This window comes from Chaetura pelagica, unplaced genomic scaffold (genome assembly GCF_000747805.2).
Source record: "Chaetura pelagica isolate M959 unplaced genomic scaffold, ChaPel_1.0 scaffold117, whole genome shotgun sequence".
Taxonomy (NCBI): domain Eukaryota; kingdom Metazoa; phylum Chordata; class Aves; order Apodiformes; family Apodidae; genus Chaetura; species Chaetura pelagica.
The window spans coordinates 898,608-916,875 of record NW_009954185.1 but is presented as its reverse complement, the minus strand read 5'-3'; the positions used below and the strand labels follow the sequence as shown (position 1 = coordinate 916,875).

Below are 18,268 nucleotides of genomic sequence, written 5' to 3'. Positions count from 1 at the left end.
CTCCACCAAAAGCAGGGCTGCTGTTGAGTGCTTTTGAGCTCCATTCCAGTCTGTGGATGCAGGAGCACATGAGACTCACAATCAGCCAGAGGAATTTTTAAAAATCCACACTGCTGCATTTTCATCAGGCTTCACCATTGCCAGGTGGCAGTGTTTAAAATCAGATGCATGGCTTGTTCTCAGCAGTATGGAAATCTTCCATTTCTGCTCAAATAGTGCTGCTGAAACAGCCTCCCTTTCTGTGTTTCCCCTCTTCACTCAGGAAAGACATATCCCTTCCTGCTCTGCTGCAGCCTTTGAAAGAGCCTTTCCCAGATGCCTTGCATTTGCTGTAATTATTTAACTGACCAGAACATTCTTCAGACTCCACACATTCAATGACTCCCTCCAGCTACAGCAAACACGCTGCACATGTCACTCAAACCAGGCTTTGCAAACATGGCTGGAGCACTGCAAGTTCTCAGTCCTCCTAGAAAGCTCACTTAGACTTATTTCTTAAACATTCACGTTTTGATGATATTGTAATGGAGTATTTGAAAGATAAAGGCAAAAAGGGTGGGTTTTTTCCCACAACATTAACAGCCATAGAATTTTAAAACTCAGATGTGATTGTAGGCAAAAGTGGCAAAGTTTCTATTTAATACACAGATGTATTATTAGAATTACTTACCATTAGTCTCTGATTTTTTCCCAATAGCTGATACCTGTATGAAGAAGTAATAACCTGTTATTAACATTAAATACAGGAAAATATTGCTACTTATAACAGAAAAAAATATCAACTCCAGGGAATGAACAGATTCCCATGCACAACAGAGCTCTGCCAAATAGCAATATAAAAGTCAAATGCTGCCCATGGCTTTCTGTGCCTCATTGTATGCTCTTTTTTATAGATAAAAAAGCAGGTTAGTATCAAAAGACATGTGAAGGCCTAATTCCAACTAGCTGACCATATCAAGGCACCTTCCCTTAGAAGGCTTCCCACACAGATTTTACCCTTTTAACAAGGCACTGAAGTGTTACCTTAGAAGAAGATGGCTTTTCAACCGACTGCTTCTCCCAGAGGTTACGTTTGCCAGATACATCTCCTGGTCTTAAATCCTGTATTTTTAAATTAACATGAGAGAACAGAAACCAATGTTAGTTCAGGTTTATTTTATTTGGTAGAGAAAAAAAGTTAGAATGTGACTTGCTTGTAAGAAAAGTTGAGAAGCATCCAACAGTGGTGAATACTACATTGTGTATTGGTTGTAAAGCCATTCAGAAGGACACTTCACATAATCACTCCACACATATACACACTTTATGACCAAAACCAATCCTGCTGGATCTATTTAGTATTGCACAGACTGGCCATAACGTTTTATGCTAATCCTAGGGAGGGCAGTGAAAAGTTTCTGCACCATCATCTTTTTAAAAAAGACAATTCCAAATTTTGTAGGAAAAATAAATAAATAAACAAAAAGAATCAGAATTAGTATTTCTATCAGGAAGAAATCAAAAGTAGCTTGTCTCAGTTATTTTGGATCAGAATAGAAGTATTTAATTAAAAAAAACAACCAAAACCTGTAAAAAAAAATAGCTTAGGGCTTCTAATACAACAGAAAAGCAGATCGTCTTCTGCATTCTCAAATTTCAGGTTTCAGGATTTGACACTGTAGTCCTTCATACCATTTGCATTTCCTTTGCATCCTTTAAAACCTTAGCATGACAGAAAAAACCCAAAACAAAACAGGTGAGGTAAAGTAATTAAAGTGATTTAATAACTATGAAACTCTAGGTTTCTCTTTGATTTATCCTGGTAGAAAAATTAAAATTACACATTACAGATGTATATCATTCTTCATAGGCAATCATAAACAGGTTTACCTGACAACCTTAGCAAACAGACCCCCAAAGAAGAAGAACAGGAGGAGGGCAGGTTCCTTCAAGCAGAGATATTGAAAGAAGAAAGAACAATCTATTGAGAAAGAGGGAAATGAAGAGATAGGTAGAAACAGTGGGCTGAGGGGAAAAGAAGATGTTAGTTTTACATTATCTAAAAGATACAACCTAATTTAAAAAAATAAATAAATAATATATGTTAAAAAGAAAAGAGAGGAAAATCTGGAGGCAGATTCTGTGCTGGTTTGCACTGGTTATGATTAAAGGCCATGAACACAATGACTAGTGTTCTTTTTCTACTCATGTTCATAAGGACACGATTTCCATGTAGTTACCGTTAGGGACAATGTTACAAATTTCAAGCTACTCTTTGGGACAAAGAGGAGTGTGAATTGAGAAAGTGTTCATCGTGCTGCATTTTTTATACAGGGCAAGTGGACTGGCAGAGAAATGCTACACCAGGACATGGGAAGAGAACAGATCTTACATAAAATCCCTAAGTTGAATCATTAACACCATGAGTATTGATGCCCTGCCATTCTCCAATACAGACACCTACAGGTCCAGTTCCTCATCCCTATCCCTCCCTACCCCTCAATTACTTGTTTCTACTCCTTCCCACATCCACATTGCTGCTTCCCACACTTCCAGTTTGATACTTTGATAGCATTTTCTGCTCTGATTCTTGCTGAAGTAATGGGCATGCTAAAGGGCTATCATTAGAAATTTCATTCAGGCTCTAAAAGGATTAAGGTATTTCAGTTGAGTTTATAAATATACCTGGAAGATTTTTACAGGGAAGTGCCAAAGCACAAATCCAAGGTCTATGGCTAGTAATTTCTAAATTAAAAGGTGGTAAATTGATGTCCTCCTTTTCCAGAGAAGAGTTTCTCTGAGCACTGCCTTTTTAAAGCACCCCTAAGCTTTAAGGGAAGAACTCCCCTGTTTCATTCCCCCTTTCTTGACTACCCCGGAGTCAGCAGCCAGAGGACTTCTGTGAGATTCCAGAAGAGGACATACAGCAAGGTACCTCTAAATCATAAAATGACGGGTTGGAAGGGACTTCAAGGATTATCTGTTCCAACCTTTCTAGGTAATGCTATAGTTTGTATGAGATGGCTTTGCACCCCATTAAGCTGAGACTTAAAACTGTCCAATGTGGGCCATCAGGTGGTGGAGGAAGCACCTTCACCACCTCTGCCCCAGGAGAGAACCCACCTACTGAAGAGATGGTTGTTGCAGGTTTACTTACAGAAGGTTTCGGAGCAGGTGATTTGTTGCTCTCTGGGGTCTTGGTTAACCACTCATTGATACGACTGGAAACACCAACCTTCAGTCCAGCAGTTTCCTGCAGAATAAAAAAAAATATAATCAGAAGACTTTCAGAATAGCTTTTGCTATGCTTTTCACAGTTTAGATTTAAAAACAAAGCCAAGCCTGAGTTTAATATAGAGATCCTCACTGAGACTATGGCTACCTAGGAGTCATCCTGTGTACTTTTAAAGATATTGTCCCTATAAACTACACAGCACAACTACCCTCTACTTTTCCTTAACGATAAATACGGGCTGACAAAATCAATTCCACCTTAGTGCTAACCCAGGAATAAATGTTAAACATACACTTGCTGTTTCTGTCATAACCCCTGACTCCAAGGAAAAAAAGTATTCAGCCTAAAAGAGGGAGAGACAATAGTCTAAGTCTACGTTTTTGTTTTGTTAAACTAAAATATTTCTTAAAACCATGTCATAGAGGAGTTAAATGGCCTAATATTTAACTCATTAAAATAAATCTTTCAAAGATTAGAAAAAATAATTAAAATTTAATGGCTACCTGTAATAATTCACTTCAATCCATGTGTCAGTGTTTTGGCTATGATGAATGCTCATCAACTAACATAAAATTATACAAAGGAAATGTCCCTTGAAGGATATAAATAAAAAAAGTCTCCCAAATGCTTTTATGCATTATATATAAAACATCATCATTATCTTGTCTATTTATTCCTCCTTTTCCCCCTAAACGAATCTTTCCCAACAGAAATAATTTCTTTGTACTCTGCATGAACTACTCAAATATATTTATCTGAGATCCCTGATGTGGCTCTGGAATGTCTCATAACTTAGCTCAGTATGTCACTAAATTCTTCCATTATACTCAATATTGCAGCCACACTATTTTGTTGGTTTCTGAGGACCTCTGGATCCTTTGAGACCCTTCAACAGGGATGCTAACAGGACCAAACAGGTTTAATCATAGGAACATGAATGGCAAGGTCAGGTCCATCACATAATTCTGTATAATCACTATGCAAAATTAAACATGTACCTTATTTGGTGTTCCTGTCCCAGAGGGTGATGAAAAAACATTTCCTTTCTCCCACATGCTCTTGATGTTACGGACACCCTCGGCTGGAACATGAAGGTCAGAGGCAGCAGGCTTAGCTGGTCTTAAAGCCTTTGTACCCTGCAGAAGAATTGAGGCCAGTTGGTGTTTGGCATTGAGTACTGGAGTTCCTGAGTGGTTTGACTCTGGGGCAGTGTTGGGGAACACAGCAGCTCTCAGTGGTTCTAGTGATTATCGTGCAAGGACAGAAAGGAGCACCCAGCTCAAGAGATTTCACTGAGATTCTTCTTTTGATTTGCAGTTGCACCCTTGACCAGCTATGAAAACTGCAATCACTTTGATTTTTGCATTTGTTGCATATCTAAAGTTCATGGCAAACCACAGCTCTGCACACAACTGCTCCAAGGCTTTCGTTCGTCCTCTTTCAAGTCTCAGCACCTGAATCCTGTAAGCATGGCTCTTTCAGGGACACAGCTGAAGAAATCCTTATGCAGAGGCAAGGAAGAAAGGCTGCTCTGTCATTCAGCAGACTCTGCCCCATCTGATCCAGACAACCTCACAACACAGGATTCTGGGGGTATATTTCAGCAATTACAGTATATTTGGAATGAGGTGGGTTTTTTAAAGAGTGGAGAATTGGGGTTTTTTTGGCAGTGTGGTTTTTTGCATGGTTACTAAAAAAAACTGGACCAAACTCCTCCTGTTCCTTCTTTTCAAAATTATTGTATGTCTTCTATAACATAGATTTGAGGAGAATGAGAACCTGTATGAGCTTTGCCTCTCTAGTTGCAACAGAAGCTTGGCAATTTTTGGAAAAAACACAAATTTGGCAAAGGAATAATTTCAGGTCAGATGGGAGCTGTGTATAGCTGTGGAGCTGCACTGCCTGCCCCTTGCCTTAGAGCTATGCTTTTCAGTATCTAAATGGAGCATAAAGGCTCAAGACCTTAGCACAGCTCATTTGAAAATATTAACTGGCAGGTGGGCTGGTCCAGTGTTTATGGGCTAACAAACCCTGACTTCACCATTACACAAATTTCTTACAATGGAGCTGTAACTCCAATCCATCCACTCTCTTTAAGGAGTTTAACATCAAATGTTACAGCCAAATTAAAGCCCTTGGTCACTCTTCAGTGATTATATTTCATCCAGAAAACACGCAGAGTGAAGCAGGAGGACAGAAACTGTTTGCTCCTACTTGGATGGCATGGGAGCTATGCTGATATTCATCTCTAATGGAGGGATTTGAGCTACCTTCAGCTTGACATGGGTGCTAGAGGCAAGCCCAAGCTTTCAGCACTGGCATGCATGTGCTTTTTGCATCGGAACTGACTCTCAGTATAAAACTCTCCAGCACTGACAAGCTGCGTAACAGAAATGTTAAACAGGCAGCAGTCACAGAAAAAAAAAAAGCACCTTTATTAATTGATCTTTGATTACTGTAAGTTAAAGGATAACCAATCATACCAAATTAATACCTCAATGGAATATCATGCTTAGACCCTACATGTGAACAAGAGGAGAAGAAAAAACCGAGCAGGGAATAAAGAGGTTCTAGAACTTAATCACAGCTATCAAGATAATACCCCTTTTTATACTATACCATTACACTCAGCAACCCACTTCAATTGGCCTGCAATATTAACCAGTAGCTTTCTAATTACCTGCACTCACTGATTTATAAAAACAGCTAAAAAACCCAAAAACACCCCACCCAAAAAACCCCCCAACAAACCACCTGTTCTTCTGGCTTCAAGGCACATTATTAGGCACTAGTTGTAAATATCACCTGGGTTAAAATTCTGCATTTTATTTTGATTCTGTTTTTCCTTTGTCACTACTTAACTCCCTAGTTCATGAAGGTGTCTTTCTTTGCCAAGGAATTTCACTCTGAAGTGGCAGCCAGCAACACAGGCCCAGTTCCTGACTCTCCTAAATAAGCTGCTAAGTCAGCTTTGCTCAAGGTAACTATCAGCTCTCTGCTAATAGTGCTCTCATCAGCCTAGAAAAGGATACAACTGTCACTCAACAGATGCTGACTGAGTTCTTCAAGAGTTATTTCAAGATTAAAAAGCAGAGTAAATTGTAGCACTGAAAGGAAGATTCAAATCTGAATATTGACCAGCTATGAAAAGTTTGTTTAGATACGTAGATGTTGGTTATAGGTGTTCTTGAAGGTGCATTTTAAAAAGTTTGTGATGAAACCCCCCTGAAAATCTTGAACAGTAAAACACAGGCTAATTCAAGTCCCAAAAGCCATTGGTAACTAGAGCCATCATGACCTGGAATTAACTTACCTCAATTGCACTAGTATATTGTTCAAGTCTACTGTCAATCTTTGAGACAACTGCTGTTGTGTGGGTGGGTTTCATACCACTGTAGGAAGTAGAAAAAAGCATGATATAAATTATTATTCCCTTCCATTAATCACTGCTGTTTTGAACAAACCTACTGTTTTGTTGTTTTACCTCTTTTGAGCGGATTTGTTCAAAAATTCTGCTCGCTCCTCTATCTAGAAAAGAGAGAAACGAGCTGTAAGTTTAAAGGTAATAAAAAGGCATCCTGTACTTAGCCAGGCTAAAATGTAATTTTAAATGTCAAAAAGTCAATCTGATAGACACGCATTCCAACAGAAAACACCACAGACAGGTTTTATAGTTAAGAGTCTCTTATGCTACAGGTTCATAAGGGTGGATATATTTTCTGCAGTAATATTTGCATCCTCCATATTTCTTCAGTGCCTTATTTGTAAGCAGAGAGTAAGTCACTAACACAGAAAGAAGAAAAGGAAAGAAGCTTTATCATATGAAAGGGGTTGATACTCTCAAAATCTATGTCGAATTTCCTCATATCTTTCACATAAGAGCAAGTATGTATCTCTTGAGACAGACAGCAATTTTAATAAAGTTTTTCAGAGTTGAGACATCAGACTATGAAAGGCTGGGAGCTCAGCCACACACTCTATTTCATGCATGCTTTTGTAAGACAATGGCAATTTAATTTGAGCTCCAAAAAACCAATCAGACTGTACTCTGCTCATGTTCAGAAGGGTCACTATTGAGTCAATATCTACCAGCTTTTATTATACAAACTGGTATCTTACAATTCATCATTATTTTCTTCTCTGTGTGTAGGAAAGTACTGTAATGTTTTCAAGTAAAAGGAATCATAAAAGTTTTGTAAGACTTACGCCATATCTCTCTGTAATTTGAAAACAAGTCAATCCATCCCTGAATAAAGTTTTAAATAATTTCAGGGCAGGGGAGAAGTCTATTTGCATCCTGTGTCAATAAATACTTTCATCAGCTTCCTTATATCCCTTCCACATTGCATTGTTCCACTTTTGTCCCAGGCTTTACAGTTTCACTTAAGAGTAAAATATACACAAGCAGCTCTGGGGGATAGAAATCACTATTAATCAGCCTGGCTGGGTTCCTGGGGATTCCCTGGTCTTAGTAAAGGCTGTTCGTTTTCAAGTTACTTGAACAGTGAGTGCTCTGGCATTCATGCCTGTAAACTAAGGCAATGACAGCCATTCCTTTAAATGGTTCTCCTCGGTGGCCTTAGCATCCCGGCTATGGCAGCTGCTATCCTATCAAAGGGCATTCATGTTTTATTTCTCAAGCCCATACAAGCAAAAACTCAGGCAGTTCACTTCAGTGCAGAATTTGCCAATTTCACTGGAGGAACTCCAGCTAGCATCAATCCAGCTCAAAGGCACCTCTAAAGCTCTAAAAGAATAGGTACACAATTTACAGAGTAATTTACATTAGCAGTTTTAGTTGCCAATATATGATCTAAACACAGTCCTGATGGGCTTCGCTTGGCTATGTACCAAGTATTTCAACCCACTGCTGTCACAAGGTGGCAGCAACACACCAGGCAGGAGCTGAAGAGCCACGCACACCCCGCCTTTCTCTGCCAGCCTGAACAGTTTACGACTTAGTTTCACCCAGAGGAAAAAGTTGATATTGCCGTGAAGCAAGTAAGTAGATTGTCTGATTGAAAGTGACTAATCATACCTACGATGGTAAATCAAAACATGTCACCTCTCCTCAATTATGGTACAGTTGGAAAGGTTTCCCACAATGTTGATTTCTGGGTTATTACCAGCAATGCTTCAAAATGTTGAGTCATACCGACAAGAGACAGTGGGGTTTTTTTATGCTCTGCATGAACAGATAATTCCCTACCTGTATCAGTGAAATCCCAGCTGGCAGCGAGGACAAAGGCTAAATATGGACTATCTCGAAGAACCAGGTCTCAAGGTACATATCTAGTAATTCCTTTACAGAATCTTCTAGTTCAGATGAACTGAGATTCCACTTGAAATCTTACAAAAGGGACAAATCTTAAAAGGCACATAAAAGATGCTAAAAGAACTCTTTCTAGTCTTCCAGTGCTTAGGAAGGAGAGATGTTTCTACACAGCAGGAAAACCTGGCAGCAATAGACACTGGTGTAAAAGGGGTATAGGTTGAGGGGAACGCAGATGTGGAAGTGGAGATGGGTATCATTAGAAGAGTATAGGGACATTGCCTGGTTGTGCAGGGACAAGGTTAGGAAGGCCAAGGTGCAGTAGCTGAACTTGGCAAGGTATGTAAAGAAAAAAAAAGAAGAGCTTCCAGAAAAAGAAGGTTAAGGAAAGCATACCCTGCCTGATGAACAACAGTGGTGAGCTAGTAACAACAGACAAGAAGGATGAGATGGAAGAAGTTCTAGAGAGCAGCCCTGTGGAAAAAACCTGGGGGTACCAGTGGATCAAAAGATGATACATGAGCCACCAACATGCAAATGCAGACCAGAAGGCAAATGGATTCCTGGGCTGCATCAAAAGCGTGGCCAGCAGATCGCAAGAGGTAATTCTGCCTCTTTACTCTGCCCTGGTGAGACGTCACCTGGAGTACTGCATCCAGCTCTGGAGCCCCCAACAGGAGGACATGGACCTGTTGGAGCGTGTCCAGAAGAGGGCAACAAAAAGATCAGAGGGCTGGAGCACCTCTCTTATGAAGGCAGGCTGAGGGAGTTGGAGTTGGGTTGTTCAGCCTGAAGAAGAGATTACAGAAAGACCTAATAGCGATTTTCCAATACCTGAAAGGAGCCTGTAAGAAGGCTGGGGAAGACCTGTTCACAAGGGCATGTAATGACAGGACAAGGGGTGATAGTTTTGAGCTAGAAAAGAGTAGATTTAGGTTGGACATGGGGATATTCTTTACCTGCTGGAATCAGCAGTTCTCAGAGTACCTGTCGTGGCATCAAGAATAAGTCAGGGATTTTTCTGAAGTGAAGAGTGAGGAAGCAAGCAAAACAATAATTTAAACAGGAAAGCAGAGTTAGGAAGCAACCCTGAGAGCTGAACATGGTCCAGTTCCTAAGGAAGCACATGCCTGTTGAGGATATGTAACATATTTTCTGCATATTTATATGAGAATTTGTTGTTGAGTATCTTCCTCAAAACACAATATGCATGGAACAGAACCATACATTGAATACACTTAGAGCAAATACACCAGGAAATGTGTATTCAACAGAAATGCCAAATACATTTAGAGAGCACAGCAACATTTAAAGGTCATTTATCCACGGCACACACCACAAACACCATGCAAATAATTTAAAATGTTGGCACATACAGTAAACAGTATTACAAAATAGATCTGGAAGAGAAATAGGCAAAGCAAGGTGATTAGCACAAAATACAAGATATTTCCTGAATTTGAGACCACAGAATAAGAAAAAAGTTTTTGCTGCATTAATTTTAACAGGTTCCTGTTAAATAGCTTGAACTAGGTTTTGTCACCATGGAATTCTTTCCAAAGCCTCTGACACACAACACACACACTCTGAAACCTCAACATGCCAGCCTCTAATTAAATCACAACCAGAGAGAAAAAAACCCAGGATCTCAGGCTGCATCTCTCCCACCTAAACCTAGTTGCTTGAAAGTTACACACTTGGTCAAAATTACTTATTGTGATTCCTTATATAGTTAGTGGAGAGGCAGAGGAGCTCACCTCACCCAAGGAAATGTAGAATTGCTTGTTCATTGAGAGTGGTTCTCGATCTCTCTATTAACTACCAAAGAAGCTTAAATTAGGCAGCAAGATACTTTGATGGACACCTACCCTTCTGCTGGTAAAGTCAGATGAATCAATGGAAATAAATCAAAACCATGTAGTCTCACATCTGCTTTAGGGCCTGATTCAATGGGCTCAACACATACAAGTGACAAGGAATTAATTAAGCAAGAAGTTTTATGGAGATAAATGTATTAATTTATCCAAATTCAATGTCATATCAACATTTATTTGCTGATTGTGGAAGAAATATGTTGCCTGCTAAAAATGCAGTTAAAGTGTAGGTATCGAAGTGCACTGTCTTCCATCTGTACATCCTCCAAGATCAGAAACAGAATAGAAGAGGAATAAGTTAACACACAATTTGAGCCAATTGCTTGGGAAAAAAAAAGCATCCAGATATTCCCAGTAAAACTCTTTCATACAAATGTATTAAGTGATTCTTGGAAATTTTAAACTATATATTAGATATTATGAGACAGAAAGTGTTGTGAAATGGGTCAAGGAAGAAGTCGAGTAAGAAATTAATGCAGAAAACTGAAATTCCTGTATTATATTTTTGCCTTATAACCAACAAGTGGAACAACCTAGTGGAAATCCCAGCATAATCCATGGGAGTAAAGTGGCTTCTCCTTACCCTCTCTGAGGCCTCACACACTTTTGGTTCATTAAGCCCAGTGAGGCTTTCTCCTGCTGTCAGCAGCATCTGTGCATAGTGCATCAATTTACTGCAGTTTACCTACCACACTAAAGTGCTGCCATCAGCATGGAAGATGGGGCAAAAACAAGTGTCAAAACCTGTTCTTACCACTATCTTTTCTCTGCTGCAAGAGTAGCTCATCTAGAAAGAACTGATTCTGTGGAGTCTAATTCTTTTCACTCCTGCAGCTGTTAGGTATTCAGAGCAATTATGAGATATGACAAGAGAGGAAAAAAAAAATATTTTCATCTTAAACCCCAAAAAGTCCTATCTTCTGGTTTAGCTGTCAGCATTGCCTTGCAGAGAGTGCAGGCTGTCACATCAGCCCATGATATTTTCTGCAAAGACATGAAGATATCCCAGGCTCCCTGTCTCCTGCCATTTCTTTCTCCCCTCAATGTCTAACAGCTTTTGCATTTCTGTAGTGGTGGAGCTCAGCCCCAAAAGGAGACTTCGTATTGAAATATCCTGTTCTCTCCTGATTAACCTAGAGAATAGTTATACAAGATGTCAATGACACTCCTCCCCAAAGAAAACATGAGGAATTCACTTGTCTAAAAGGTCAAAATGGACAAAGATTATGCAGTAAATCATCTACTGCAGCACATTTGTGTGAACTAAACTCAGGAAAGCGTGAGCTAGAGTGAGGTGGGAAAGCAGGAGAGGTTGTTCCAGTCTTTGTCCTTATTGAAAACAAACAAACAAACCAAGATAGAGAACAGAGGCTGGACAGAGGTTTGGTACTGCTGCTACTGCCTACAGAGACTCCACTAGCCCTGAGAAATCCACGGTGCTTCTGTCCCTGAGCTAGTGATGAACTTGGCCTGTATTTACTTTGCCTGCTTCCTTTGCATTGTCCCCTCAGAAAGGACCAGCCCTGGTGCTGTCTCTTGGAGGACTCCATGCTGCAGTAGTAGCTCTTCTGAAGTATTCTCTCAGGTTTCAGGAAAATACTGTATTTAGCAGTTTAAACAACTGGAGTTGTCAACATCGTGTAGGCTATTATAAATTAGAGGCCAGACTAGATATTCACAGTATTTCTTTCTAAATATAAGCATGTATGTATATTATGTCTATGCTTGTATAGATACATTTATATTTCTGCATTCATGAGCCGTGTAATATATGGATATGAATTGCACATCTTGGTCTCTCAATTCTGAGTCTGCATGTCATGCTAGACCATGCCCTGCCTGATGGATAAATGCAGTGACCATAAGCTGGTTATATACCACACTCAGTTTATCTCCCTTCTTTCCTTTCTTCTTGTAATTCACTCGGTAAACAGCATCTCCTACTTTCCTCATCTAAGTCACTTCCAGGAACTTTTTCTTCCCAAAATCTTATCCATCAAGAAGGATGAGGAAGGAAAAAAAGGTGTTTTGCCAGATTGTGATCTAGAAGAAGTCAGAATGTGCACATGTATCATTGAGTACTTTAATACAGAACCTTCCTTTTTTTCATTATTAATTCAAATTGCCCACCAACAATTGTGCATTTAAGGTTATCACATGACTCATTATACATCTGACTAGATTATGCTTTAATCAAGAGAGAAAATATGCGCCACGTGCTTTATAATTCAAAAGAGGCATAACAGCCAGTAAGAAAGTAGAGTACCAATCAGGTACTCAGGTACAAGCCTGAGAAGTCTGTGCATATGAAAGGCAACAAAATACAGTCTTGCAAAAACTGGAGTATGATATCAAATTTGACATCAGGTTATTAAAATGAAATTATTCTCTCCTCAGCTATTGACCACACAAGGCCAAGAAACAGTTTAGGGTGTGAAGTTCAACAGCATTATGTATCTACTTGGGCCACCCACAGACACAAAGCTGGAATATGTACAGTATCACCAAGTTCTCAGAGACAGAAACAGAGAAAGGAATAAACATGTACAGAGTTGCATATATCAGTTTTTGTAACAATTGACTTCTACCTAACAAGCCATAAAACCCAGCAGCAATTATCATAATTAAAAAATTGGACCTTGGATACTTAATGACATTCGGAAGATTTCAGCTTTCCTTTAAAAATACACTTAGTGTAATAGTGTAGCATCAGTCCAAAAGTTCTCTGAAAGCTATTAACCTCCTGCCAAATACAGTATTTTTTCCCTCTCCCCAAAATTATGATCTATATCTTCCTATTATGTGTTTTCAAGTCTAATTTCCTCCCTTCTGAATCATTTTTGAACTAAAGCTCCAAATGTATGTCATAAAGGCATTTCAATAAACAGAAAGAAGAAAATTAAGCCCTCCCAGGAGGGCTGGGAAGAAGCTTTACATTTATAGTGTCTGTTACTAACACGGTCTTCTGCAACTGACATGGCAAGACCAAGTTTATCTAATAAGAGCAAGTAATTAAGTTTGCCAATCTTCATTTTGAGCTGTATGCATTCTGTCCTTGTATTTCAGGTTCAGATGTGTCTGAGGAGTCAAAGGCAAGTTCAGTCACACCCTGTATTTGCCAGAACTGAACTGAAAACAGTACAGGGCTGAAGCTCCACACTGCTTGAAAGTATAGCTCTCTGTGAGTGAAAATGTAATTTTGACTAAGTGCAGTTTGTCAGTCAACAAGTACAGTTCTTAATCCCACAGAGATACACTTCGTGGTCCAGTGAGCTCTTATCTGACAACCTCCCGCCTGGTTCTTCTCTCTCCTAAGGCTCATTAAGGGACATCTTGTAACAAATATTTTGGATCCTTAAATTACTGATGTCACAAAATGGGAAAAGGAAACGACAGCTGAAAACGATTAATAGATCTGTAGCTTGAGCTTGAGCTGAGAAAGCAACTGGAGGAATTATCAAAACAAAGTTCCCAATAATTTCAGTGGGGCAGGATTCCCCTTCCATGCTGAAGAGCTATTTAATTAATTTGTCTGAGTTCCAATATAATATAGGCCACAGAAGACCACTTAGAAATTCCTGCAGAAACAGAATGTTTTGGGGTTTTTTCCATGTTATGCAAGAAAATTAAATCCAGCCCAGCACTTCCGGATACTATTTTTAGGGGGATTAGACATAAGCTAGAACTCCCATATGGGGCGGTTTCAATTAATGATGATTATACTGAATATGCTTCAAGAGAAAGTGAACTGGCAAGGAAGAAAGCAATTATGGATGTGGAAGGAGAGAGATAACACCTGTAATCTTCATCTATTCCAGTTCACAAAAAAAATAACATTGAGAATCAATACAGTAATACAACTCTAAGTTTCCGAAACAATTTTCTCTTGAAGGTGAAGATACTTTTTGAACATTTTTATTCAACAAGAACAGGTGACTCCCAGTGTAGAGTCTATTTTTAGAAAGGATCTCTAATTTTCAGTCAATAAATGAAGTCTTTCAGCGAAAGGTTTCAGGCTAAGGTCTATTTCAGAGCATTGTTCCAGGTTTGATTTCAAGTATTTCCACACTCCTTTGGTGTTTGGCTATTGGATTGGATTGAAACCACCATTGCTTTTTATGTACTATGTAGATGTGAATGGGGATGTTACCTTGAGGGATGAACCTTTAGGACTGAAGCATTTAAATGGCTTCTTGTCTTCAGATACACCATCTTCTGGCATTTTTTGACGTTTTTCAGCAGCTTCAGCTCTTCTCCTTTCAATTTCTTCCTTCATCCTCCTCTTTTCCTCCTTAAAAGAATATTAATGGTCATTTATTCTTTCAGAAACTACATGAACATTACAACGCTTTGCAGTTCTGCCAACATTCACCAAACTTTCTAAGAACAGATTTTTACGTCAGTCAATAAAAGTTCAGTGATCCACCTGAAATCCAGCAAAGCATTGTTGCTAATCCATCACAGTGCTAATGAAGAAGGGAAGTCATCTAGACCATGCTGCTTTATCGTCTACTCTCACTGAGGTCACCAGATTTATTGCCATATAGTGCCACTTAGAGAGAGAAAAAAAAAACATTTTTAAAAACACACTAATTCAGTTTTTCTGTATCCTCATGTATTACCTTTGTAGTGTTCCCCTATCCACCTACTCTGGCACTTGTGCCAATGTTAATAGTTCACAAGTAAAAATCAATAGGTGCTGAAAAAAAGTGAAGACTAAAAGCTTACTATTTTCCTTCCAAAGAGACAACATGAATTTTTTCTTCATAAACTACAAGCCAAGCCAGAAGCCCTCAAAGCACAACCCTTGTGAGCACTGGTCAGCAGGGTCTGACCAGCAAAGTATTGCGCAATCTCAGCACTGATTGAGTTCTACTGCGAAGAGCTTAGTATTATGAAGCAATTGGCATTCTGCTGCCAAACACTATTATTATCTACCATTTGTTTTCCAAACAACCAAGATTCCTAAATTATGCACCAGAGATTTGGAAATCCTCTTCATAGGGTCCCTTTGCAGAGGAAGTACAAGCAAACAGATGTTCCTGGGTACTCAGGAACAGACAAGAATATCTTCATAATGAGATCTAGCCCATTGTAAGTATATATAACATTTGCACTCCAGCTCATATGCAGTAGATGAATTCTGACCTGCACTTTGTAATTCAATTTCTGTAATGCCAAAAAGACAGTTCAAATAAATTAAGAACTGTGGCTATAACACTGCCCCAAACATTTTGCATCCCCACAAAGATAAGAAATTTGCAACTATCGCAGATGACATCCTGACTCATGAAGACTTATTAGAGTCCTGTCTTTCCTGAAGCTAGAACTGTAATGTTTCCTTCTACCCTGGATGACTGCATGTTTTACCTTGTCTCCTCACTCGAGCATCTATATGATGTGGTCACTTGATATCAAATATAGCATATCTGCAGTTAAATCTGAAGGTTAGAAAACTGAGTGATTTCAATGCTGAGCAGCTTACTTGAAATCAGGGTCTGTTGACAGACCACCTCCTGGCAGACACTATGAAACAGTGGTTCCCAGAAGAGCACACAACCCAGAGGGTCCATATAAAGGGTTCAGTTGGAAGAAACATCACAACAGCAATTCCACACAGAATCATCAGATCCAAGAAGAAACATCATATTTTGGCCTATATGTTTGGGTTTAGTCTTGCCTTGCCTGTTCCATGCTCCTTCCCCACCTATAAGCCAGTATCCAGTGGCCTCATTCTGCCCTTTTGTTAAATACAGAAATCAACCTCCAGTCCCACCAGCTTTTTTGCCTAGAAGTGTCTGTACAGACACTGCTGTAAAGAGTTTTTATCTCCTACGAGGCCAGTGTAAGTAAAGTAGTAACAACAAGAGAATAATTTTTTAAAAGTCCAGTACTACATATTTTATACTTACCTCCTCTCTGGCTTTTCTCTCTGCTTCTTCCTGCTTCTTCTTCTGCTCCTCTTCCTCCAGGATTTTCCGGCGCTCCTCCCGCCTTTTCTTCAGTTCATCCAGCTCTGCTGCTGCCTCCTGCTGCTTCTCCTTCAGCTTCTCAAGCTCCTCATTCTCACTCTTTGCAGTTCCTTTCAAACTGGAGCGGCTGGGGAAGAAATTAAAGGGAAAGTGATGCACCAGGGGTTTTCCCTTCCTGGCCAGAGCCACCTGCTGCCATGCACTCACCAGTAACATGAGAGCCTGCATATTGCCTTATAAGACCTTTTGCTCCTTGCAAACTGACACACCCCAAACATTTTCATCGGGAGTCAGTAGGCTGGGATAGTGCTAGGAGCACTCCTCCCATCTGCTGCCAGTGAGGAAGGAGTCTCTCATGCACTTGTGTGCACAGGACCTGCACCACCCTGCCTGAGAACTCAGGACACCTCCATTGTAAACAGACTTCGGTAACTGAGCTTGAAACATTTAACATCTCATGTAACTTCAGCAAAAGGTATCATATCTCATCAGCATCTATAGTATGCAGAAAATCATTATGGTTTCACACCTCTGCTTCACACTGTGTGTGCAGAGGAAACACTTCCCAAAGCAGATCATACGTCATACAGAAAACAAAGCAAAACTAATTATTTTCTGTTGATCTTAAATGAGATACATTTACATACAAAAAAACCTCATAGCAAAAATATTACTCAATGTTCTATGTAATAAAAGATGCAGTAATCCTTTGCTTTTAAAAGCAAGTCTTTTTTTAAAACTGTCTAAAAAAAAAAGACATATCTGGGGACAGACAAATCACTTGGGGAAAACAGAAGGAGCCAAGAGAGGAGAGAAAATCTTCAATACTGTTCTAAAAACCTATAAAGGTTCCTATATCCCATCTATAACACCAATAACTTTAATTCTCCCAGCCTGTGTTAACGGAAAGGTTCATCAGATCTTTTGCTGAAATTTTCCAGGGAAAGTATGACTTTTTATTAAGGAACTGGAAATTATTTAATAATGGCATATTTCCGCAGGAGAAAACCAGAAGTTTTCCAACCAGATGTAATATATGAGAAATTAAAACAACAACAACAACAAAAAAAACCCAGGAAAACTCCAGATAATTTGCATAGGTGAAGTGTATACTTTCAACAGAGACAGATAGCATCACCTAGATAAATAATTACCACACACCAGTGTTTATAGACAAATGTCTGCTCCCTGAGTGTGTTTAATATTACTGCTGACAAGAAGGGAGGTAGTGAAGATGTATCAGTGTGTTATTCATTCACAAGAGACAGAAAGGGAATGTATTTATGGACTTAATGTAAAAAAACCTTTCTGCTCTTTTTTGTTGGCATTTAAAAAAAGATGAATATTAACTTCAGTAACGCAGCTAGAGCATTGCAGAGTATAATACCACAAGACAGTACTAATCAAACATTCCAACAATAACTATAACTAATTACATTAGAGGTGACAATATGAAGAACAAATATATACATTTGCAATCTGGTGAATCACACCCAGTCCTGCAAACATGCTCTTCATTCAGATAAATGCTTCATCTAGATGGAATTTTCAATATAAAACAGGCTGTAGGATGAGAGCTGAATTGTCTATGGTTTCAAAAACACAACAGAATATATTAACAGAGAGTCCTCTGCCCTGACATGATCTTACCAAATTGGGTGAAATTTGGTTCTATCACAGAGTGTGTCATTTAGGAATTGAATCATTGAAAACATGTGGCAAAATAGCATAACCAAACTGATGCTATTGTGTGAACTCAGCTGATGTACTTCATCTGTGCAAGTTCAACACTAAAGGAGTGGGTCCTGGCACTTGTTTTGTTCACTTGTTTTTAGAAAGTCTTTTCTATGCAAGAATGTAACATCACAAAGCAAAGCTAAAGAAAAAAAAATGTCCCAAAGGCCTTTGAATGGCATGTACCCCCAGTACATTCTCA

At 39.2% G+C, this 18,268-nt stretch overlaps 1 protein-coding gene across 2 annotated transcripts in view; it reads right to left on the bottom strand.

Annotated features, from left to right (window-relative positions):
- Nucleotides 1-18,268, bottom strand: part of CALD1 (caldesmon 1) — a 95,180-nt gene that overhangs the window by 1,037 nt on the left and 75,875 nt on the right. For both annotated transcript variants that reach the window (XM_010002930.1, XM_010002932.1), the window contains exons 5-12: nt 16,273-16,459; nt 14,511-14,651; nt 6,699-6,742; nt 6,528-6,606; nt 4,213-4,350; nt 3,137-3,232; nt 1,024-1,101; nt 671-704 (exon numbers count right to left, since the gene is read on the bottom strand). In XM_010002930.1, coding sequence (XP_010001232.1) covers nt 671-704; nt 1,024-1,101; nt 3,137-3,232; nt 4,213-4,350; nt 6,528-6,606; nt 6,699-6,742; nt 14,511-14,651; nt 16,273-16,459 — 797 coding nt within the window. The remainder of the gene's footprint in view (nt 1-670; nt 705-1,023; nt 1,102-3,136; nt 3,233-4,212; nt 4,351-6,527; nt 6,607-6,698; nt 6,743-14,510; nt 14,652-16,272; nt 16,460-18,268) is intronic.